Source organism: Chiloscyllium plagiosum, chromosome 12 (assembly GCF_004010195.1).
Source record: "Chiloscyllium plagiosum isolate BGI_BamShark_2017 chromosome 12, ASM401019v2, whole genome shotgun sequence".
In the NCBI taxonomy this organism is placed as follows: Eukaryota; Metazoa; Chordata; class Chondrichthyes; order Orectolobiformes; family Hemiscylliidae; genus Chiloscyllium; species Chiloscyllium plagiosum.
The window spans coordinates 56127588-56153908 of NC_057721.1; the positions used below are offsets into that span (position 1 = coordinate 56127588).

The window sequence follows — 26321 nt, forward strand, 5'->3', positions numbered from 1 at the left end:
ACTTTGGGATTTGATCAAGGACTCTGTCGGCATTAAAGGTGCGATGAGAAACAACTTCATCTTTCTGTGTGAATACAATCTGTTTCACTTTGCAGAGGAAAAAGAAAATTGATGTCCTGATCAAAATGGTCAAAGACAGGAGACGACTTCTCCCCAACCTGAGATCAAAGTATCAAAATTTGAAAGCACACCAATCATCAGAGAAATTCTTGTTCTTTTTCCTGAAAACTAAATAAATTAACAAAATACAAATGTTATACTGAACACAAATTAGAGCCCAGACAAAAACATAAATAAATGTTTAAAATAAAATTATAAGTTTCAACATCTTTATTAGTTTCTAAGTGGATGTTACTTTTTTGTACATGTTAACTTCTAATCTCAATTTAATCAGGATATCACTTAGTACATATCGTTATTCATTTAACAATAAAAATGAATCACATCCATGGTCTACTTCCAAACTAGAGTTAAATTTCTTTGTTCTTTCGCCAAGGCAGTCTACAAAGTCAAAATCACTTAACACATTTTTAGGTTGTGTCTCAATAAAAGTTCTTATGCTATGATGCTGATACGTTTGAAAGCAGAAAATAGGAGAAAATAAATCTATTTGGTCTCTTTCCCCAGCGAACGAAATCCATTATTCTGAAGCTACTACAAGGGCTTGCTCTGCTTTAGATTATAAATTGATTTCAATCACGTAGTTTTGGACTCTCTTTGCATGGATGGAAATTATTACCTAGCAGCTGTAAGTAGACTTGCAGCTTTTCCAGCATCCCTAGAGTCTTACCGATAGCCTGGGCCAGGTTGGGTATAACCCTGAGCGAATGGGAGACGATTTCGTGCATATGGATTAGATGCAGACGGTGGTGGTGTCACATTGCTCCCTGGGGATGGTGTGAAACCCGGCCTTGGTTGGTAAGCCCCTTGTTGATTTGGACCTATACCAGGCTGGGAGGTAGGTGGCATTGTGTAGTTAGCAGGCTGAGAAGCTTGTGTTGTATAATTTTGTGGTGCATAGGAGCCCCCTTGGTACTGCTGAGTAGGCTGTGATGGTAATTGCTGGGCTTGAGTGGAGAATCCAGGTGCAGGAGCTTGGGATGCTTGCTGATTGTAAGCTTGGAACTGCTGAGCTTGCTGCTGGGAGGTTGGTTGTTGGTTATAACCTAGAAAAAAAATATAAAAATAAGTGAATGTCACCATAACTAATACACCAACAGAATAAAAAGATTCACCGAGTACAGTTTCACATAAGCAATTTTATTGATCTTGAATTTGTTGGCAGGGTTAAACAAGGGCACTTGCTGCTCACCTTGATACAAACCCTGCTGAGAGATTCAGCAATTTCCCTGGTGAGAATTTAAGTTTTAACACCATGGGCTACAACCAACTGTTATCTCTCTTGGAGAAACACCTGAATGAAACAAGTGCCAACTGATTCCTAGTTGTATGCCCATTAAAAGCAACCACATTTAAGTCAATCTCACACTTAGAACAATTTCTTGCACAATCTTTTTCAAAATGAAAAGTGTGAACAGCAAACGCTGCTGGTTTGATAAACTGTCAGTTTGTGTTCAGAATCATACCAATTCTGGATGGTCTATGCTATGCAGTAAATATGTCTAGGTTCAGTAAATTCCAGCTCAAACAATTATCAAAAAAATTGGATTTTCACTTTTATGCTATTCTACTATTATTTGGAGTAGTCCTAAAAGCTCTTCAAATTAATGAGCATTTGCAATTCTGTGTATTATACTTTGGGAAAAATATTAAGGATCAGTTATACTCGAAACATCAGCTCTTTTCTCTCCTTACAGATGCTGCAAGACTTGCTGAGATTTTCCAGCATTTTCTCTTTTTTGGTACACTTAATAGATGTATTCAAAATGAGGGACACTAATACAGCAGAACAATCTCACACACTTAGAACAATTTCTTGCACAATCTTTTTCAAAATGAAAAGTGTGAACAGCAAACGCTGCTGGTTTTCCTGTGGCAAATTGACCAGTAACTAGAGATTACCAGAGGAGCAAGCAGGACTTCTTTGTTTAGAGATAATAAGTGTGTTCAGATCTGGAAAATGCCAACTAAAAAGGGGGATGGAAGCACATCCTTTAGAATTTGCCTAAGGCAATTGGCCATACATTTGCAGGACCAACTGCAGGGTTGTAGGAAAAACACTGAGCAATAGGGCTAAATTAGACAGCTCTTTCCAAGAACTGGTACAGACAATACAAGCAAAATGACTTCCTGTTCTGTTAGGAGATTCCATAATATTCCTTTGAAATTCAGCTAGCATTATGCAGGCTGAGAGGCTTTTTGAGCGACAGGTCAAGGTGACCCGATGACCCACTGACCTTGAAAAAGTTGCCTCAATCCTATATTCTATATTCAAGAGTTCAATGCGTCAAGAGTCTGAATTCAATCGGTGTTTCCAATGTAATATTCTGACATGATGAAGGCTATTCCCAAACCCCTGACTTTGTACTCACCTTCCATCACTTTTTTTTGTACTGTAATCTTCTCCATATGTGCTTAACTAATAGGAAGTACATAGGTGCAAGACATGTCTGGTTCTGAAGGTTTAGCAGGAACCCAGACAACAAATGTATCCTTTGCAAGTACTGCTGGCTTGTAAAAATGTCTTCTTTATATTGAGCTAGTTTCATGAGCCAACAAGTAAAAAGCCCTCAGCGTCCCCATAAGTGCTCACAAAATTCCAAGCAGTGATTTCTCCTCATTCATCTTGATCATTGAACAATGAGGTATCCAAGAAACATGGAGGGTAAAAAAATAACTATGTACACATAGGACAGTCAAGACAAGTGCAAGAATCCACTAACACAGAGTGTGAGCCAGTTGAGGAAAAGTAACTGTAATCAAGCTTTTTCTTCTCAGACCTCACAATCAATCTTCAAAATTGACATTTTTTTAATTGAATTAACGTTACTTTTAAAGAAGGATATATGGAGACTTTTATATCACAAAATCCAGTCAACTGCAGATTCAAGAGTTCAATTCAATGTTTAAACTGTATAATGTAAACAAGTTCAGGTTTACAGAAATAAATGGCATCATTGTGCTACAGCAGCATTTTAGTGCTGATGTTAAAGAAACAATGCATAAACAAAGCAAAGCACATTTTCAGTCACTTGGTCTCCATTGACCTGAAAACAGAAGTGGAACCTAGAAACTTAAAAACAAAGGTAGGGAAGTTCTACACAGAGAACATCCTCCAAGTAAAATTTATGCCCCTGAATGACTCCACGTTTCTGCTTATATTTGTCAAAGCTTTCCTAGTGAGTGACAAATTCAGGATTATTAAACTTGCCACAGCTATTTTGACAGATTACATGAATGCAAATGAATGCATAATTTCAGAGAATGTCAGCATTTTTAGTGGATGATCATTATGATTAATTAACCCAAAAATGTTGAATGTCCACTTACAGTAGATAGGTACAAATTGCAGCTATTGCTTATAGTGTATCATTGAATCCCATATTAAATCGGAATTGAAATTTTCCAGCCCTAGATCTCTACTTTCAGTAAATTAGTGCAGCTTAGACAGTTACGACTTCAGCACATCTACTCTGGCAGTGTTCTTTGTTTACATAGCACAAGCACAACTAACAGAATCATCATTTGCAAGTATTGCAATTGCATATATCACATGTGACCATAGGAGAAAACTAGCATATAACGCAAGATACAAATAATAACTGTGCATAAGTCAATTAATATGGTTACTTTGCTAAATCTAACAGGAAATTCAGACCAATACAACGTAACTTCCATAAACAAATTCATTAAAATGGGCTTTAAAAATGCACAGAAGTTAAAATAAAAAGTATTTTTTTTTGTTTTAGCTCTTATTATCTATTCAGGTTCTAATATGCATGGAAATATAGAAGATAGGAGCAGGAGGGGGGTCATTCAGCCCTTCCAGCCTTCTTCACCTTTCAGCACGATCATGGCTGACCATCCAACACAATAGCCTAATCCTGCTTTCTCCCCATTACCTTTCTCCCTCATTTACCCCAAGTGCTGTATCTAACTGCCTCTTGAATAAATTCAATGTTTTGGCATCAACTACTTCCTGTGATAATGAATTCCACAGGCTCACTTCTCTTTGGGTGAAGAAATCCTCAGCTGCATCCTAAATGGTCCACTCCGAATCCTTAGACTGTGACCTTTGGTTCTGAACGCACCCACCACTGGGAATATCCTTCCTGCATCTACCCTGTCTTGTCCTGTTAGACTTTTAAGTCTATATGAGATTCCCCCTCACTCATGTGAACTCCAGCGAAAACCATGCTAACCTAGTCAATCTCTCCTCATACGTCAGTCTCACCATACGTCAGTAAACCTTCACTGCACTTCATCAATAACAAAGCACCCTCCTCAGAAAAGGAGTTTAAAACTGCACACAATATTCTAGGTGTGGCCTCACCAAGGCCCTGTATATCTGCAACAACACAGCCCTCCTCCTGTACTCAAAACCTCTCGCAATGAAGGCCAACATATCATTTGCCTTGTTTATCGCCTGCTGCACCAGCATGCCTACCTTCAGCGACTGGTGCACAAGGACACCCAGGTACTGCTACATCCTTCCCTCTCCCAATTTACTGCCATTCAGGTAGTAATCTGCCACCTTCTTTTTGCTTCCAAAGTGAATAACTTTGCATTTCACAGTTCAACCCCTATTGCCCAACTTTGACAGATATAGGGGAACTGTGTGTTTGGCCAGCCATATCTGAATTTCGAGCAAAATCTTGCAGTAGCATCATATATATAGTGTCATCAACATAGTAAAATGCCCCATAGTGTCTCAGACAAAAACTGCTCAGTCAAAGAATTAAAAGCTTGGTCAAAAATGCACATTTTAAATAGCACATTCAAAGGAGGAGAAACCAAGTGGTTTAGGAAGAGAAGCCAAATGTTTAGAGCACATCATCCAAATATGAGGTGAATGTAATGAGAAACAAAACAGAAGTAAGACATATTCTTTTTGTTATTATATTTATTCACAGGATGAGGATGTCACTGGCTAGGTCAGCATTTATTTCCCACCTGAATTGCTCAGAGGGCACTTAAGATTTCTAGCATTATGTAAATATAACCCCAGTTGTTAGGTACATTGTATGACTGCAAGACAAACTACAGCTAAAAAGGGAGCAAATGAAACATCTCATAATAACTCAACATTGTTCTGCCAGGCTAAATAATAAGAAAAGCCTTGGGCATTCATGAATTGAAATTACAAAGAATCTAAGCAGGTGGAAGAGTTGCAATGAATATTATTCCTGATATAAACGTTGAGTTACTATGAGATGAGTCTGAAACTGCCAGTCTTTGGTTTGAACTTTTGCTTCCTTCTGAATGTGGTACTTTAAATTTATTTGATTAGATTAGATTAGATTCCCTACAATGTGGAAACAGGCCCTTCAGCCAAACAAGTTCACACCAACCCTCCAAAGAGTAACCCACCCAGACCCATTTCCTTCTGACTAATGCACTTAACACTATGGGCAATTTAGCGTGGTCAATTCATCTGACCTGCACATCTTTGGACTGTGGTTTATAATTCCAAACCTTGCCTTTTGATTGCTAGATTGACAGATTATTTGATAAGTCCAGCAACTGGAATGTTTTGAACATTACCATCAACTCTTCAAACAGCACACAATAATTATACTTCATTTTGTCACCATATGCTTTACACTCGTCTACATTAAATTTGGTCTGCATCATGTGCTACCCTATATGCAGTTAGAAAGCAGCCAACCCTTAAGGAAAGGGACTTACTCCATGATGGCGTCCATTCTCTGCAACATGAAGAGTTGTGAAGTTAACACACAACCACTGATGACGAAAACAGTACCGGAAAAATTACTTGGATGGGGTCAAGGTTACACTTGTTAATGCTAGCAATATCAGCACATTCCTGGCAGATTTGGCTCAGTTTGCCTTTTTTTGGAATAGTAATTTTCAATTATTTTAAAGCAACTCAATCATGTGGACAACTGGCTATCCTGGCTAAAAATACTTAACAGTAGTTTTAATGATGTATCTACTTAGAGCTTTGTTTAAAAAAAGTGCTCCAAGTTCACCACACAAAAACATCAAGGAATGTCTTTTGATACAAAGAGAGAGAAAAGAAACAATTCAGCTCAAATGGCCAACTGCAAAGTTCCATAGAAAGCTTTATTACTAATTATAAATAATATTAGCATAAATTCAAAGTCAGACTTCCACACACATACATGAAACTGCATCTTAAACTATTTTGCTTTTAAATTGGCAGTCAGTAAAAAAAAAGTCTGTCCACAAGTAAGTGATGCAGGCACAATGATTTAATATCAAAGTAAATACCTTAGTATAGGTCCTTTGTGATAGAAAAAAACCCTGCTACATTACCTGTTATTCTGTTCAATGAGATAAGAGTTATTTTCATGTAATTGAGCCAAAATGCAGCTAATCTCTCCCTCTTTATTGTACTTTGTCATACTCAACTTTTTTGTGAATGTTAGCTTAAATGTTTATTATGCCACATGTTAAATTGCTCATTTGTGCTTTTTTAAAAAAGAAATACTTAGCTAGATTTCTGCCTTTTTTAATTTTTGAGCTCAATGATACTAGACAACAAACAGTTAACAAAAGCTCCCCTTTGATAATTCCAAAGAATTTAAAACTCAGCAATGCTGACGACTTTCTTCCTTTATTGCTGCGTCCTCACCTGGGTACTGCAGTCCATACTGTGCCTGGGCCGGTGGTTGTTGAGGTGCATATCCTGGTTGCTGGTACTGCTGATACATTTGACCTATTTAACAAAAAGTAATTGAAATCACACACCACCATTATGTAGTTAGAATTAAGATTAGGACTAGGACTACATTTGCACTGTGACTTTAACATTAAACTGAACCGCAAACCCACACAGAATTCCACCTACCTCCACAGTGAAGGATTTTTTTTTAAGATTAGATTCCCTACAGTATGGAAACAGACCATCTGGCCCAACAAGCCCTCACCGACCCTCCGAAGAGTAATTCACCCAGACCCATTCCCCTACCCTATAATTACCCCTGACTAATGCACTTAACACTATGGACAATTGAGCGTGGCCAATTCACCTGACCTGCACATCTTTGGATTGTGGAGGAAACAGGAGCACCCAGAAGAAATCCACACAGACACAAGTGAGAATTTGCAAACTCCACAATGACAGTCATCCAAAGCTGCAATCAAATATGTGAGGCAGCAGTGCTAACCACTGTGCTGCCCCATGCCCACCTAAAAATGAGGTCTCAATCTGGTCGAACTACAATATGGGACTACATGCATGTTAAAGGGCTGGAGAAGTATGCAATAGAGCAAGGCAATCCCACAACTAACAGATCAAAGGTTTGCACCTACTACATCTAGTCATGAATACTGGTAGACAAAAGAATGGACACAGACAATACAAACAACCTTGCAAATAGAAGATTGCAACTTCAGAATCAACATATTCATTTATTTATCTCAACTGGCTATAAAATCATGCAGAATAATAAACAACAAACATGATACAGAGACCACACAAATATCCTTAGCTACAACGTTGGGAGAACCCAGCATGTAGTGCAAAAGGCAAAGCTGAATCAGGTTCCTAGCATCACAGATGCCAATCTTCAGCCAATTTTATCTACCCTACATGATATTAAGAAACAGCTAAAGGCAATGGAGCGTGCAAAAATTGTGGGGTCTGACGACATCCTGGCTATTATACTGAAGATTTGTGCTGCAGAACTAGCCACACTATGCTAAGCTACGACACTGCAATCTATCCAAAAATCTGTTAAATTGCCCTGACATGTCATGTCCACAAAAAGCAGGACAAATCCATTTTAATAAATTAGTAATCCATCACTCAACAGCAAAGTGATGAAATGGGTCATTAACAGTACTATTAAATGCCTCCGCTTACCATGCTCAATTTGTATTCCACTTGAGCAACTTGGCCAAGGCTTATTTGGTTGTACCTTTCAAATTCACAACATCTACCGTCTAGAAGGACAAAAGCAACAGTGCATGGAAACACTATCACCTCCAAATTCCTCAAGTCATTCACAACCTTAAATTTAAACAACATGCTAATTCTTATTTGACCAGTCAATTAACCCTCATTTATTCTTATCATATAGTGTTGTTTTCACCAACATAGCTTACTTAACATTCAGTCACATTAAATTCCATCCTATACTGCTTGTAGTTCACTTAATTTGATCAGATTTTCTGAAAGTGCTCTCTCATCGTTCAATGGTCTCCTCATGCAATGGTATCAAAAATATGATTTATATAACCCCAGACGTTAACAATTGTTTCAGAAAATTCAGGCATGTGAAATACTTTTAGATGTAGAGCAAACTTAATTTTAACTGGCACCTTATGTACCAGCACTCTTGATAAAGTGCCAAAAATTATACACCTCGGATACTGAAGTTTGCTATATTATTCTGTCCAATTATTATAGATTTTTGAAATTTATTTACCACATTGTAAACATACTTGTTGTTCAACTGAATGGCCACACAATATAGTTAATTGAATTTTGAGTGTTTATTCAAATATAATGATCCACTAGAATGTCTGAACAGTCAGTTGAGGGTGTGAGTGAGAAAGCTCTTTGCTGTTAAGTTTTATTTGAGTGATTTATGCTGTAGATAAAGTACAACAATGACTCCCTGCATTACGTTTCTAATACTTAGTGTATGTTTTCACATTGATTATGTGGACCCCTTCATTACCTGGAATATTTGTTCAACTGGCACAATCCTGGTTCGAGAGGTGCCAGCTAATAAAATTGCTTTGTTATGTGCATGTACACATATAATTATTAGAATTATTAAATATGGTTAAAATGGTGCTTTCGCAGCTCCATTCATGGCTAGTCAGCAATTACCAAATGTACATATTGCCACAAAGACACAGATTTCTCACACACAAGTCAAATACTAGGAAGAAGAAAATATCTCCAAATCGTTGGATCAAGGTGCTTCACCAACATCCAAAATCTTTCCAAACAAGAAACAGTCATCCATCTGTCATCAAGTATTCACTAGCTCCATTCAAATTTACCTACTGAAATAGCCAGCACTGTTTCCACACATTCAGCATATAAATACTTGCAAAATGAAATTGAAAAAAAACATGAGTTACCAAACTTTTCCTCTAACTTATTTCCCACTCGTCAAGTTTGATTCTTGTATCATATGGAAAACTAGGAAAACAAAATCTATAATGAAAATTATGATAAGTATTTGGGGATTGACAACAAAATGGGTCAACAAGTAGTTAACAACAATACCAGACATTTGAGTAAACAGAGGTTCACGACCAAATTAGATAGCTATGAAACTAGAAAATAACAAACCTTTATTACCCATTACTTTAAACAAACTCAGACACGAATTAAAAAGGCAGAGAAAAGGTCCAAAAGAGAAAGAGATTATCACGATTTCTATTTGATTTGAGCAAGCCAATTAAAACACTGAGTTCAAATTATACGAGTTTATTGTTGACTTTTCTACAGAGTACAGCTTCAAGCGACTGCCAGTTTCATCGCTTCTATATTACTTGATTTTTTTTCTCGTGGCATTCTTTACTGATTGACTTCTAAACATAATCACATCATACAGCAAAGCTTTTAAGCTTTTAATTGTGTATTTAATCTCCTGCTTCTCTCATGCCAGGTTATTCTGATTTGTGTTTTACTCCTCAGGTCTAATGTTTAGACGCTCTGAAACAAAATGTTGACTGGTCATTTCCAGAGGATCATGGTGGGCAGTTTTGATCTTCATACACAAGGAGAATATTGAAGAACCAGGGAAAATACAGAAAAAATTTTACAAGACATTTACCATATCGATATGCTGAAACTGTCAGGTAAGATGGAGCAAGATGCACCTGGAGAAGCTTGTGCATGAGTTTGGAGTAAGGAGCTTATTTATTAATTAGCACATTAATGAATCAAATTTTAAAAACTAGGAGAAATTCTTTGAACAGAGTGGTCAATATGTGGATCTCACTGCCATTTGGAGTAGTTAAAGCAGGTATCAATTTTACTTTTAGGGGAAAGCTTGAATAATACCCAAGGGAGAGGGGAAAACAGGGTCCTAAAGGCAGAACAGACAAAAGTTTATTAGAGTGCAAGAACACATTACATGTTTACTGCAATTCAATTTATTTCGTGAAAAGATTTCCATGATACCTGCTTATTCTTAAGATAAAATAGATTTAAGCAACTTGAATTTCACCAAGCACATTTTGGAATGTTGAGAATGATAATTAGATAGATTGGCCCAAGAGTGTTGAACACCAAGTCCAGTGCTGATTGAAATTACTTTGTATGTAGAGCGGTGGCTGTGACAGAATTGTTGTATTGTTAAAAAATGACAAGATGAAAATGATTGATCTGCTGAGGAATAAAGGAATGTATTTTCCATGATGAGACTTAGGGTCCAGCATTTCTGGATCATCTCATACCCTGTGAATGCTATGATGGTTCAAAATGGGGTCTGGAATAAATAGGCCTTGGTCCTAACAGAGGGTAACAAGCTTTAAATCTAAAGATACAAGTTTCTTGAAGAGAGAACATGCATTTGTATAGTATTCGATGTTCCCAGACAATCCAAATTGTTTCACAACCAATTAGGTGGCTCTAAACTGCAGCCATTTTGTAACATAAAGAAATGCCAAAATCAAACTGCGCACACACAAGATCCTAAATTTAACAGCATAGGAAATCAGGAGGCTCTGCTTTCTGTGATGCGAATTGAGGACTTGCCAAGACAGAACTCCCTGATGACATTTTTCAAATTGATTTTTTTTCCCCCTGTGTACCAGAAGGTTAGTTCAGGGTTTCAACCAAATAAAACACATCCACCAGTGTAGCACTGCCTTAGTACTGTACAGAAGCACAAGTCTAGATAAGGCATTGTGTCTCTGCAACGGGTCTTGAACATAACCAGGCAAAAGTGAGGACTGCAGATACTGGAGATTAGAGTCGAGAGTGTGGTGCTGAAAAGGCTCTTCCTGATGAAGGGCTTTTACCCGAAATGTCGATTTTCCTGCTCCTCGGATGCTGCCTGACCTGCTGCGTTTTTCCAGCACCACACTCTCAATTTGAACATAACAATGTGACTCAAAAGGTGAGTGTACCGCAAAGGCATCACTGAGACCAAAACTTACTTTAATGGTTGCTGGAATAACAGTAATATTGTGTGATGGAGATGTGCTCCCTCATTTATACTTAGAGTCATAGAGCTGCACTGCATGAAAACAGATCTTTCAGTCCAATTGGTCCATGCCGACCAGATATCTTAATTTAATATAATCCCATTTGTCAGCATTTGGCCCATATCCCTCTAAACCCTTCCTATGCATATACCCATATGATTAGGAAAGGTTTAGAGGGATATGGACCAAATGCTGGTAAATGGAACTAGATTAATGGAGAATATTTGATGGCAAGGACGAGTTTGACCGAAGGATCTGTACAGCTGTCCCTCCTGTAGAGTTCTATGACTTCAAATATAAATGCGGAAACTCATTAGACCACATCTCCATCACACAATATTACTGTTATTCCAGCAATCATTAAAGTAAGTTTTGGTCTCAGTGATGCCTAAGCTTTCACTCTTACCTTTGAGTCAAATGGTTATGTACAAGCCCTGCTGCAGAGACACAATTTCTACTGTGATTGATATGCTAGTTAAATTAAGACACATGTCAGTACAAATGGTATTCTGTACTATGCAAACACAACACTGAACATTGATAATCTTGATCAAATCAGTTAGTCCAATTAATTCATCTGGATTGAATTTATACTGTGTGGTTCATTTATCCCTTCACAACACATCATAAATATCATGACCACACAGCTGGAAATTATAACAGCAATCGGCACCGTTTATTAAGTCTGCACTGAACACTACAACATTGGTCTTAGCACTTTTGAGAATTTAAGACTCTCAAAACCATAGCAGGATAATTTGGTAAGTCATAGTTTAAACATGGAGGCTGGATAGCTCAGTTGACCGGTGCCAACAATGCAGGTTTGATTTCCAGTTTGTCCAAGTTAGACTTAGGATCTTCCTCCTCATTCTGACACAAAGTGGAAGGTAATGGCAAACCACCACTGACAAAGTAAATGCCAAGAAAGCAGCTCAAGAGGAAGCAACAGCAGACAATGAGCCAGGAATCTGCCATGAGACAACAACGATTGTATACTGAGTCAATTTCAATGGTACTATTTGTTTTCTTACAAATATTAATCCCAGGTAACCAATAACTTTGAGGATGCTGCAAATTTTAATTAAGAATAGAAGGGAATCTTCCTCTCCTCTCATGAGGCGAATGCTGCACATTCACCTCTAATGTGGACCACATTCAAATGGAAATTAGACATTATGTTGCATTAATTCTCCCTGCTTCTACCACATAAACATTTTAACATCCATGTTATACTGCGCAGGCCACTGCAGAAGCAGTCAAAAGTTTGACCTTTTGGGTTTGGGTCATCCGTAGTGCTGCTACCAGCTCAAACAACCACAATTATCGTCCTTTATACAATGATGTTACTACCTTCCATCCCTAGGGTAAATGCCAAGCTGTTGTCTCCTTATCTGAGGAAGAATGTTTGGGATATGGAGGGATTGCACAAAGGATTACCAGACTGATTTCTGGGATGGCAGGACTGAAGTGTGAAGAGAGACTGATTCAGTCAAGACTGTATTCACTGGATTTAGAGGTATGGGGGGGATCTCACTGAAATGTATAAAATTCTAATGGAAGTAGACAGGACAAAAGCAGAAGGACTTTCCCAATGGCAGGGGAGTCCAGAACCAAGCATCACAGATTAAAAGTATGAGATAGGTCAGTTAGGACTGAGGTGAGGAGAAATCTCTTCACTAGAGAATGGTGAGCCTATAGAATTCTCTGCCACAGAAAGTGATTCTGTCTAAAGCATCAAATGTTTTCAAATCAGGATTTAGATATAGTTCTTAGCACTAAAGAGATCAAAGGGTATGGGAAAAACCAGGAACAGGATACTGAGTTGGATGATCAGCTTTGATCATAGCGAATGGTGGGGCTGAATGGTCTGCTCCTTGTATCTGCCTTTCGATGCTTTAGCATTGATTCCATTTCCTGATCACTACATTCCAAGTCAGAAATCTATTGTTTAAAAACAACTGTCAGAATTGTTTTGAGGAGACCAAACAACTAATGGCATCAATTTAGAACAGTGCTTTGGGAGCAAAAACCTAGGAGATATGGTACTGATATTTGAATCTTAAAAAATAAAATCTATAGTATTAAAAATCATTTTTTATGAGTTAGGTAAATACTTATATCTGCAGTCTTTTTCTTGTTTACACACCTGTAGTTTGTGATTTGCATGCAATTCCATAACTCAAAATTTTACAGTCAAGATATGACTTGGCCCAAGCATTCTGTTGAAGAAGTTACAGGTCAATGTCAGACAAAACCAGATGCTCCAGATGGTGGTTAAAATAAAGCAGGGGATTCATCCATCGTATTTTCACTGGACATCTGAGATTCTAAATTGCAAGTGGCAAGAACACTCATCCAACGGTGAATTGAATCCTTTTTAAATATGAAAAGCTGACAGTATGCTAATAAACATTAATGTTGTGTCAGCCCTCTGTCCAACTCCTGAAGCAACTCCTATTCTAGAAGCCCTGCTCCTTCCCCAAAAGCAGATAAATCTATCTGAACAAGGAACAGCAAAGTCTCTCATGAATTCATAGAATAATAGAATCTTTATTGTGGAAGGAGGCCATTTGGCTCATTGAGTCTGCACTGACCCTCCAATGAGCATCTACCCAGACCCAGGTCCCCACTTTATCCCTCAAATCCCACATTTACTGTGGCTAATCCACTTAGCCTGCACATCCCTGGGTGCTATGGGGCGAAATGTTATACCTGAAACATTTTCTTCTCTTTCTGATGCTGCCTGTCTTGCGTTCTTCCAGACTCCTGCTCGTCTGCTTTGGATTCCAGTATCTGCAGCTTTTTTTTGTCTCTAACAGGACAGTTAGCAAGGCCAATCCACCTAACCTGCACATTTTTGGATTGCAGTTGACTGAACTGACTGAAGTCATAACAGCATTTCCCTTGAGTGGCAATGCTGTTGTATTGTACAGACTCCTGACTAAACCAGTGTACGGGCAAAGCTAATTCATTTTGAGACATGCTTTTAATACCTGGAGATTAAAGAGGTGCACAGATCACTTACAGGGCTTTTGCATTGCTTTCCTTTCACAAAATGGAGTTGATGGGTCACTGTTACAGACTAGAAGTGTGTGTCCAGCGAGTTCCGACAGGAGTCAATGTTAAGCCGCTTGCTGATTGAGGTTTATCTAAATGATTTAGACTTAAATCTAGGAGATGACACAAAAACTGACGGAATGATAAATAGTGAGGAGGATAGCCTTAGATTACAGGAAGATATAGACTGGTCAGATGGGTTGATCAGTGGCAAATGGAAGTCAGTTCAGATAAGTGTGAGGGGTTACACTTGGGTATGACAAATAAAGCAAGCTTAAATGATGAACAACAGAACCTTGAGAAGCACAGAGGATTACAGAGAACTTGGTGTGCATATACACCAGTCCCTTAAGAGATCAGGTAGGTGGACAATGTAGTTAACACAACACAAGGGGAGTCCAGAACTAGACAGCATAGGTTTAGGGTGAGAGGGGGACAAATTTCGAAGGGACCTAAGGGGCAACTTTTTCACGCAAAGGGTGGTACATGTATATAATGAGCTGCCAGAGTAAGTGGTGAAGGCTAGTATAATTGTAACATTTAAAAGGCATCTGGATGGGTATATGAATAGGGAGGGTTTGGAGGGATATGGGCCAAGTGCTGGCAAATGTGACTAGATTAGATTAGGATATTTGGTTGGCATGGACAAGTTGGACCGAAGGGTCTGTTTCCATGCTAGACATCACTATGACCCTATGACTCTACGAAATGACTTCATTAGCCAAGGCATAGAATTTAAGCACAAGGCAGTTCTGCTGAAAAGGTATAAAACACTGGTTAGACCACAGCAAGAGTGTGTGCAGTTCTGGAATCCACACTATTGGAGTAATGTGACACCATCGGACAGGGTGCCGAGGAGACTTATCATGATGGTGCCCAGATTGCAGAATATCAGTTATGAAGAAAGATTGGATAGACTAGGGTTGTTTTCCTTACAGCAGAGGAGATCAAGGGACGACATGATTGAGATGATGTATAAAATATGAGCATAGGAGAGCATAGACAGGAATAAACCTTTCCCCAACATGAAGGGGAAATAAAAGAGCATCTTTTGCAAATTTCTTACCAGCACTTCATTACCTTACCTAGAAATGGCTCAATGCCAAGCTACGCTTTAGAATACCCTTTGCTTAAATGGATTCAGCTTGACTTCAGCTTCCAAGAAGTCAAATATGCTAACTTGATATGCAGATTCTACAGCTAATTTTACATTTTGAAAAGTAATCAGCTAATGGAAGTGAGAGAAGACTGGTGTCATGGAAAAATCCTGGCACATGATGCAAACTTATAAGCCAGAAACTGGAAGTTACATTGGCAGTCAACCAGGACCATTGATGCAGGGTTTACAGCAAAAGGATCTTTTACAGATTAGACTATGGAAAGTTATTTATTGAAACGGATTAATTTTGAACAAAACTTGCTCCATCAAAGTGACCATGTGATTTGTTTTATTAGAAACAGAAACCAAATAAATTGTGACCTAAAATATAAATTATCAAGTATACTGTCACTTGATATAAAATATAATTGATTTAAACCAGTGTTGGCCAAATCAGATCAAACACTTTTAAGTCATCTTTTTCACACAATCCAAAATAGACAGAAATGGCAAATCAAGTGTACTATAAATCTTGGACATGAACATGATTACCCATTAGCACTTGATAAGAACTGGGGACATCATAATTTACTGAAAGCAAATACAAACAAGAGCCACTTGACCCTTCAATCCAACTCCACCACTTATTAAGATCAAGGGAACTCTGATTTTAACCTCAACCCTGCAGTCCTGCATGCCCTTGACAACCTTTCATTCCCTTGGAGGTCAAGAATCGATAAACCTCGGCCTTAAAAATAATAAAAGATTTTGCATCCAAAGATTTACAACCCTCTATTTACTTTTCCCTTGTCTTAAATGTGTGACCCCTTATTTTTAAACCGTGACCCCTATTTTTAGATTATCCCACAAGAAACATCCTTTTCACCTCCAACTCCATCCAGTCAAGTCTCCTCAGGATGTTTCAATTGTCACCTCTGACTCGTCTCGAATCCGGGGGATACAAGCCTAGCCTGTCTACTCTTTACATATAAGGCAGTGCTGATTTGTGCAATATTTATGTATTCTCTCTTTTAGCAAGTATATTTTGAGCTTCATGCCAACTTTCATCCACAGAGTATATCTTGACAAAGTTCCAGAAATTATTTCGACCACACAATTGCATGGCAAGTCTTAATTTTGTTTAAGGGTCCAAAGAAAACTTCAATAAACAAGCTCAGATTTTGAAAACTGTAATACAGGAAACCATATTATTAACTTAGTTTCTAAATGATTAAGAGTCAATGACCAACACGATTTGGAGATACTGGTGTTGGACTGGAGTGTACAAAGTTAAAAATCACACAATAGAGGATCCAAGAGGGCAGCGATCTGAGAAGATCACACTGCAGAGCTCCGCATTGCTTTACAAGTGGGATGAACCTTTAAGCCATCCAACCCAGGCCATCGCGATATCTTGGGACTCCGGAAAGATCGTGGAGTCCAAAAAACTTCTAAACATTAACTTATTTGTGTTTCCAGCCATCCAGAGATGTCGAAAAAGGGAGGAGGTGCATCTGAGGCAGAGTCTGCAGCACAGCCTGCAGGATCCTCTGAGTCGAGTACTTTCCAGGCCCTGTTGAATGAGTTCTCGAAATCTCGCGAGGTGCTGGGGAAACGAAATGAAAAGAAGCTGTCTCCAATCTCTCTCATGCTGCAGAAGCATAAGCAACAACTGGGAGACCTGGAGAAGAGGATATGGTGGAGCACAGGGTCACAGTGGTGGAAGCTGATGCCAGTTCATCCAAGGATAGGATCCAAGCCCTGGAGACGCAGGTCCGTAATTTGCGTGACCAAGTGGATGATCTTGAGAACAAGGGCAGGAGAAAAAGAACATTCGGATCATTGCTTTGTCTGAGGGTAAGGAAGGTGAGCAGCCTGCGGAATTTATTGAGGATTGGCTGCCGAAATTCCTTGACTTGGAGGCTGGCACAAGAGGATTGAAGATAGAGAGGGCTCACTGCGTTGCAGAGTGGAGATCAGGCCTGGGTCAACGTCCTTGTCCTCTCCTGGTGCGGTTCCATCATTACTGAGATAAGGAGAGAGTCATGGAGGCGAAGCATCCGAAGGTCCTAATTTACGAGGACTCTAAGATCATTTGCTTCAGGTCTTCTCAGTGGCGGTGATCCAGAAACAAAAATCTTTTAGACTGTGTCAAAAGAAGACTGACAGAGCTTGGGTTTCAGTACTCCGAGGTATCCAGCAGTGCCTCGGATCACTTTAGATGGAGCCATACATCTCTTTGACATGTTGGAGAAGGCAAGAGACTTTGTGGACAAACTAACCTAATTTGAACAATTTTAGCATATATAAAGAGTGTTGTTTGTGTATGTCTTTATCGTTTTGGAAAAGAAATGGAAGAAGTCCAATTGGAGCTTAGTCTTTCTTTTTTTCGCTATTGATAATAATTTGGTTTAAACTATGTTTGGCGGCAGTTGAGATGTACATTTTCAGTTTTTAAGTTAGGATATACCAAAGGATAGGGGTATTTATTCCCTTTTTTTTCAAAGAGAAAATGTTTTTATTCATGATGGTATTCTTATGGGGTGTTTATTCTTTTCTGCTTGTGTTTGCAGTGCGGCTCTTGCTAGGAGAAGTGAAGGTGGTTGGGATGTCTAGATGCCTACTTATGGGCAGTTTGGGATGGATAGTTGCCCCCTCTAGACAGGGGGTGAGTTCCCCTACTCAGCGATGTTGGCGCTTTATATGTCGGTTTGTTTTTTGGATTTTGTTTTTTTTATTCTCAATAGTTTTGTTAAATGTAGTGGTTTTAGTTTATGCAGTTTTTCTATTTGGTGGATCATGTGACACTAAGGCTCAGCTGTTTGTGGTTCAGGTTCCTCCTCTCTGGAATTTAAATGTAATTGCAGAAGATTATGGCTAATGATTTGATTAAATGGTGTACCTGGAATATCATGGGAAGTCACTCACTGATTAAGAGGAAGAAGGTACTCTTGAGTCTAAGAAAGAAGGTGAATATTGCTTTGTTACAGGAGACACATTTGGATGACAAGGAGCATTTGGAGTGGCTTTGACTGAGTTTATTTTTCATCACTGAATACCAGAAGTAGGGAAGTGGCTATATTGGTTAGGAAGAATCTCCCATTTAAAGACCCATACGGGAGGGTTTGTAATTCTTACAGCCCTGATAAATGGGGAAGAATATGGTGTTTTAAATGTTTATTGCCCTCCAGCTCATCCCCTTAAATTTTTGGTAGAGGCTTATTCTAAACTGATAACTCTCGAGTCCTGGCACATCATTATAGGGGGAGATTTTAACTGCTTCATGGATCCCACAATAGACAGGTTGCCCAAATATCCTACGATACCCTCTGTTCAAACTAAACAGTTAGTGGGCCTGTGTGGAGAGTTAGGGTTGGTGGACATCTGGAGGCGTCTCCACCCTACAGGTAGGGATTTTATATTTTTCTCCAATCTGCACAGATGTCACACCAGGATTGATATTTTTCTGACCCCTGCAGTAACCCTGGATTTGGTGGCATCTTGTGCGATTGGTAATATTACCATCTCTGATCATGCTCCAGTGTACCTTATGGTTAAGATTAAGGACATTACAGTGGGTTCGAGGTACTGGCAAATCCTCAAGGATAAGAAGTTTGTGGAGTATTTCTCTCGGGAATTTCGGGTGTTCGTAGACATCAACACAGGCTTGGTTGATAGCTCATCCGTCCTCTGGAAAACTACCAAAGCCTATGCTAGGAGGTTAGTTATTTCATATTCCGCCAGTAGGAAGCGGCAGAAGGGTGAGCAGTAACGTCTCCTTGAAGCACGGTTAAAAGCAGCCGAGAAGGCCTACTTTGACAGACCCTCGTTGGTCAAACTACAAAGGATTATGGCACTATGGTCTGCATTAAATTCCGTGCTCATGCAGATGGCAAAGAAGGAGCTGGTTTTGCAAAGCAAAGGTTATATGAGCAAGGTGACAAGCCGGACAAATACTGTTCAAAGTCCATTTTATCTAATTATCTGGAAAAATTAAACAAGATCTTCAAAGATGGGAGGCACTTCCAGTCTCGTGGTTGGGTCGGATAGCACTTATTAAGATGAATATTCTCCTCTGTTTGCTATACTCTATACAGATACTTCCCCTGATTTTCAATAAGCAAACACCCAGGAGACTGAATGGCTGGTTCAGCTCCTTAATTTGGCATCATAAGTGGCCCCTCATTAAATTAGCCAAACTGCAACTGCCTCTCAGACTGGGGGGAGTGGACCTTCCAGACATTAAAAATGACCAATTAAGCTCGCTTTTGTCCTACATCAGTGATTGGGTTTGTGGAGATCCTCCTTCAATATGGCTAGCTATCGAAGCCTCCCAGGCAAGGTGCCCCCTTACCAGTTTGCTGTTTTTGTACAAAATGAGGACAGTTAGGGAGTATTGCCATAACCCAGCAGACATCAATACTGTTAAAGCATGGAGGGCAATTCTGCAGAGGGAAGGCAATATTGGCAAAACATCTTTGTTTACGCCTATAGTGGGTATGCTGGGTTTTCAACCGGGTATGATAGATTTAGGATTTAGACATTGGGCAGCTAAGGGTGTGTCTTGCATGGGTGATTTATTTGAGGGAGATGTAATGATGTCCTTCGATCAGTTAGTATGGAAGTACGAGTTATCTAACCGAGATCTCTTTCGTTTTTTTTTCAAGTTAGGGATTTTATTAAAAAAAAATACAGAGAGGGTGCTAAGTGCTAAGGTTACACTTTCTGTCAGTACTTGATATCATCAATTGGGGGGGGTGCCTCCTCAGATGAGTTTGATCGACTCTGCAGGATATGGGAAAGAGAGCTGGATGTTGAAGTCTCCTAAGAGGCATGGGAGGATATTTGGGAGAATGCAAGGAAGATATCAATTTGCAATAGGACTCATGCTTTACAGTTAAAGATTCTCCACAGGGTCCACTTGCCTCCAGACTGTTTGTCAAAATTTAAACCAGGGATATCTTCAGTATGTCCCAAGTGCAAGGGTCTGTACGGGTACTCTTACCCATTGTCTCTGGTCTTGCGATAGGCTTCAAACATATTGGAGTGCTGTGGCGGGCACATTGGAGAGAATTTTGGGTGTAAGGGTGGAGAAGGACCCTCTCTCTCTCTCCTTTTCGGCCTGCCCATTGTATTTCCTGCAGACGCACATAAGATAAAACGTTTCAATATTCTCACGTTCTGTGCAAGAAAGAATATCTTGCTAGGTTGGATATCCGAAAACTGCCCCCCAGGCCTGTTGGGTTGGCGGAAGATTCTTATTCCCCTGGATTTTCTTACAATATGGTACACCACAAAACTGAGAATTTTTATAAGACATGGCAGCCCTTTTTGGAATACCTTGACACAGATTTATCTGCCACATTAACAAGGGCTTTTACATAGCCGTAACAATTGTGTTTCTCGAGTCCAATATCTAGGGAAGAGGAACTGTGAACATATGAGCATTTTGTTTGGCTGGGCTGAGTTATTACTATTTATTTGCTTCTTGTTGGTTATTTATTTATTTAGTTAAATAGCCAGTTTGGGGTTTTTTTTTTAAATTCTATATTTATCTATACATGTTTATACATTTGTACATGAGAGTGGGTTGGGGATATTTTTTGCATTGGTTTATTTTGTACTGTTTTGAATTGTATTGTTTTGTACTTTTAATATTAAAAAAATCTATTTTTTCAGTAAAAGTATTTTTTTTAAAAATCACAACACCAGGTCATAGTCCAACAGGTTTATTCGGAAGCACTAGCTTTTGGAGCGTCGCTCCTTCATCAGGTGATTGTGGAGAATGGACTATAAGCTGGTGTTGTGTGATTTTTAACAGTGATCAACACAACATCCAAGCACAAGACACTTTGGGATCCATTGGCAGCAGAGTCCCTAAAAAGACAAAACTACGTTGACCACAATGGCTTACGGCAAGCTGTTAGATTGGATAATGGTCACCCACTAAACAATGCACAATACGGAGAGCTTGGTGGTAGAAGTAGACCTGTTGAGCAGCCAAAATTAAAGTACAAGGATTAATGCGAGTAAGATATAACTTTATGGCAGCCTGACTTAGATAGGTGGAAATGGTCAGCACTGATATTCCTACAGGGTAAAACTGAAGTGTGACAAATTGTGCCTCCATATTGCCTCAGAAAAGTGCCGTCTCTGGAAAGAACATGCAGCAGTCAGCAGCTGCATTAGTGACAGATGACCTATAATTCCCCTACTGCAACTGACAGCTCCTTACTTGAATTGGACTGCTCCCTCTTGAAGACAAGCAGTAGGTATGAATCAGTGGCAATGGTACAAGGCCAAAAAACAGGTTAAACTGTGCTTTGGCAGGAAGAATAGAGGAACTGAATATTATTTAAATGGAGAAAGACTAAAGTGCAGCATGGAGGGATTGGGAGTCCTTGTGTATGAATTACAAAAAGCTAGCATCAAGTTCAACAGGTAATGGGTAAAGCAAACAAAATGTTGGCCTTTATTTCAAAGGGAATGGAGTATAAAAGTAGTGATGCTTCAGACCACTGCTGGAATACTGTGAATAGATTTGGCCCCTTTATCAAAGTGAAGATATCTAGCATTGAAGGCAATCCAGAGAAGATTTACATATCTATCAGGTATGGAGGGACTGATTTAGGAGATGTTGAATAGGTTGAGCCTGTTCTCACTGGAAGTTAGAAGAATGAGTGATGATCTTATTGAAACATACAAAATTTTTAATGAACTTGACAGAGCAGATACAGAAAGGTTAGTTCTCCTTGTGAGAGTATCTAAGACCAGACAGTATAATCTCAAAATAATGGGTTACACACTTAAGATAGAGATGAGGAGGATTTTCTTTCCTGATAAAGTAATGAATTCTTTACTACAGAGCGCTAAAGAGGCTGGGTCATTAAGTTATTAAAGACTGAGATAGATTTTTTAATCAGTAAGGGCTTCAAGGGCTATAGGAAAAAGGCTAGAAAGTAGAGTTGAAGATTATCAGATGAGCTTGCAGAATTACATTTTATTTTGCTCAAAAACTGCATGAATCCACGTAAGATTCTACACGCCCCTTTTTTAGAAATAGAAATCAGTCTGAACATTGGGGCACAGACAGCCAGACTTTAACCTCACACCTTCAATGAATTATCTGAGCTGACATAGCACCTATTGTTACCGTTCACTTGAGAATGTAACTTTAAAAAAAGTTTTGGGATTTACTTAAGAACAGAAACCAACATGGCTATTAGATTAGATTAGATTCCCTACAATGTGGAAACAGGCCCTTCAGCCAAACAATCCACACCAACCCTCCAAAGAGTAACCCACCCAGACCCATTTCCCTCTTACTAATGCACTTAACACTATGGGCAATTTAGCATGGTCAATTCATCTGACCTGCACATCTTTGGACTGTGGGAGGAAACTGGTGCACTCGGACGAAACCCACGCACACGGCGAGAATGTGCAAACGTCACACAGTCGCCCAAGGCTGGAATCGAACCTGGGTCCCTGGAGCTGAGAGGCAGCAGTGCTTACCACTGAACCACTGTGCTGCCCAAGTTCAGATTTCACTTCCTCCACGGCTGTGTCCCTCCTAACCTCTGTAACCTAATCCAGTCTTACAAGTCTCCCAGAATACTGTTCGTCCAATTCAGGGCATTTGCGTATCCCCTCAGCATTCACGACCAAACTTATTGCAATTTCTGTCTGAAAATTTTTGAATTTCCTCTTTAAACTCATCCTCCATGAGAGACTTAAACAATCCAGGTCTTCTTCAATATATCAACTCAGTTGCATCACACTGTAAACTTCTGCTATAAATTCTGTGTCTTACGATCTTATACTCCATAACCACCTGATGGAGGAGCAGCATTTTGAAAGCTAATGCTTCCAAATAAACCTGTTGGACTATAACCTAATGTTGTGTAATTTTTAACTTTGTACACCCCAGTCCAATACCAGAACCTCCAAATCGGATCAGCCATAATCTCATCAAATGATCAAGTTTGCTCTATGAGCGGAATCGTTTTAAAAAAAGACTAGCTCAAAACAGACAACAGTCTTGAAATAAAAGAAAACACATAAATCTAATGTTTAAAACAAAAACTGAGAAATGTTATATACTCATGTTCCAACAGGATTCTTTAATTTTATAAGTTGACTGAACTGGTTTGGTTTTTTTTAGTGTATGTGGAAGGGACACATAATTATTATTTTATGAGACAGCATTATACTGGAAATACAAAGAAAAGGAAGTGTGGATTTTTGTACATGACAAAAAAAATGCTATTCATCGGGATCCTCACAGAGATGGTGAGGATTACAAGCAACATGCTTCATATTTTCTAGAATTTGTGTGCCTGCATTTATACTGATTTATAAATGTTCACATCCATGAAAATTCAAAACAGATTGTAAGATGCATTTCCCTATAACTGGGTGGGGCATTCTATGTGACTGTGACAAAGGTTAAACTATTCCACATCATAGTTCTCAATCTTTCAGTTCCTTTTGTCCAGTTGACCCCACTATCATCCTCCAACAGCTTTAGCCTGATTCTACTCTTACCTAACCATACCAAAACAAATCACCTCTGATGTCTTATTTTCTTCCACCGTTACCTCTGCTATCTGCAATAGGATCTATAGTTAGCTCCCCCACTATTTCTCATTTACATGCTGCCTCTTGATGACATAACTTAAAACATAACAGTTTTCACATTATAGTGACCTTGCACAACTATAAGTTACCACTAGTTTTCTGGCTCTTGCATTATCTAGATTAACTAAAATTTCCTTGAATTAAATATTGGAAGGCCAAAGCTTTGGTTCCCACTATAAATTCCATCCCACAATCAGCTGCTGTTCTGACAAATGTGCAAGCTCAGATCTGCATTTATTTTCATTATTTCCAAAATATTTCCATTCAGAATTTGCTTTCTCCAATTCAAACCTTCTAAACTACTGTACATTTTACATCTATTTAAATTTTTGACTAAGAGTTAACAAATAACAATAACTCTGAATTCTGAAGAAGGGTCAGAAACATTGTTTTCTCTCCACAGGTGCTGCCAGACCTGCTGAGTTTCTCTGCAATTTCTGTTTTGTGTATTCTATTGGGACAATCTTGTTCACACCTTGCATTTAAGACCATAAAACATAGAAACACAAATTATGCCATTCAGCCCATTGAGTCTGTTCTGCCATTCAATCATGGCTGATAAGGTTCTCAACCCCATTTTCCCATAACTCTTGATGCTCAAGAACCTATCTATCTCAGTCTTAAATACACTCAATGATCTGGCCTCCAAAGCCATTTGAGGCAATGAATTCCAGAGATTCGCCACTTTGTGAACTCCGCTCATCTCCTAAAAATGGGATGCCTTATTATAGTAATCCACACTGCTCCTAGGATGTGTGGAAAATTTAGTCAAGCCCCCTCCCTCACTTCTTCCAGCACGCTGATTAGAATATCACCAGGATTATCCGAATTAAAATGAAACTTTTAGCCTGGGAATCATTTTTTGACAAGATGCAATGTCAATTCACTCTATTTAACAAGACATCTTTGCCTGAAAGTTTATACTTACTGAAATACTGTTGCAGTGACTTTAACATTTTGGTGGCAAATCACTATCAACTGACAAAGTAGAACAAATGTGATTCTGGACTTCATTGTTAGTAACAAAACCAGGCAATTGGTTGAAGTAATCGTGGAGGAGCACTTTTCAGACAGTGAATAAAGCTCCTTTGATTCAAGATTGTTATGGAAAATGACAAGGATGGGCCTGGAATCAAAGTTCTAAATGGGGGGGGGGGGGGGGGGGAGAGAGATTTTGATAACATCAGGTATGATTGGGTCAAAGTGGTCTGGGAGCAGGTACTTTTAGGTAAATCTGTGTCACAGTAGTGGGACACATTCAAGGAGGAAGTAGGGAGACCAGGATCAACATGTTCCAATAAAGACAAAATGTGAGACCAATAAATCCTGTGAATTTTGATATCAAGGGATTGGATGAAGAGAAAAAGGGAGACCACGGCAGAAACTGAGGGCTCAAAGCAAAAGGCCTAGAGGAATGCAGAATGTACAAAAGGAAACTTAAAAGGCAAATCAGGCAAACAAAAAAATGGCAAGCAAGAATAATGGCAGGCAAAATAAAGGATAACCCTAAGTTACTTTACAAGTACCCTAGAACTCTGTGGGAGGCTAGAGAAGTGATTGCTGGGCCTCTTGCTGAGATATTTGTATCATCGATAGCCACAGGTGAGGTACCGGAAGACTGGAGGTTGGCTAACGTGGTGCCACTGTTTAAGAAGATGGTAAGGACAAGCCAGGGAACTATAGGCCAGTGAGCCTGACGTCGGTGGTGGGCAAGTTGTTGGAGGGAATCCTGAGGGACAGGATGTACATGTATTTGGAAAGGCAAGGACTGATTAGGGATAGTCAACATGGTTTTGTGCGTGGGAAATCATGTCTCACAAACTTGATTGAGTTTTTTGAGGAAGTAACAAAGAGGATTGATGAGGGCAGAGCAGTAGATGTGATCTATATGGACTTCAGTAAGGCGTTCGACAAGGTTCTTTCCAATAGGAAGGAGACTAGAATTGCATGCAATATTCCAACAGTGGCCAAACCAATGTACTGTACAGCCACAACATGACCTCCCATCTCCTGTACTCAATACTCTGACTAATAATGGGAAGCTTACCAAAAACCTTCTTCACTATCCCATCTACCTGTGACTCCACTTTCAAGGAGTTATGAACCTGCAATCCAAGGTCTCTTTGTTCAGCAACACTCCCTTAGAGTGCTAAGATTTGCTTTCCCAAAATGCAGCACCTCACATTTATCTGAATATAACTCCATCTGCCACTTCTCAGCCCATTGGCCCATCTGATCAAGA

The 26321-nt window shown here is 39.2% G+C and overlaps 1 protein-coding gene across 2 annotated transcripts in view; it reads right to left on the minus strand.

Annotated features, from left to right (window-relative positions):
• Nucleotides 1–294: 294 nt before the first annotated feature.
• Nucleotides 295–26321, minus strand: part of tfg (trafficking from ER to golgi regulator) — a 119386-nt gene continuing 93359 nt past the window's right edge. Inside the window, exons 7-8 of one of the 2 annotated variants that reach the window (XM_043701129.1) lie at nucleotides 6740–6823; nucleotides 295–1166 (exon numbers count right to left, since the gene is read on the minus strand). In XM_043701129.1, coding sequence (XP_043557064.1) covers nucleotides 787–1166; nucleotides 6740–6823 — 464 coding nt within the window. In that variant the 3' untranslated portion in view covers nucleotides 295–786. The remainder of the gene's footprint in view (nucleotides 1167–6739; nucleotides 6824–26321) is intronic. The other variant, XM_043701130.1, reaches the window with a different exon arrangement.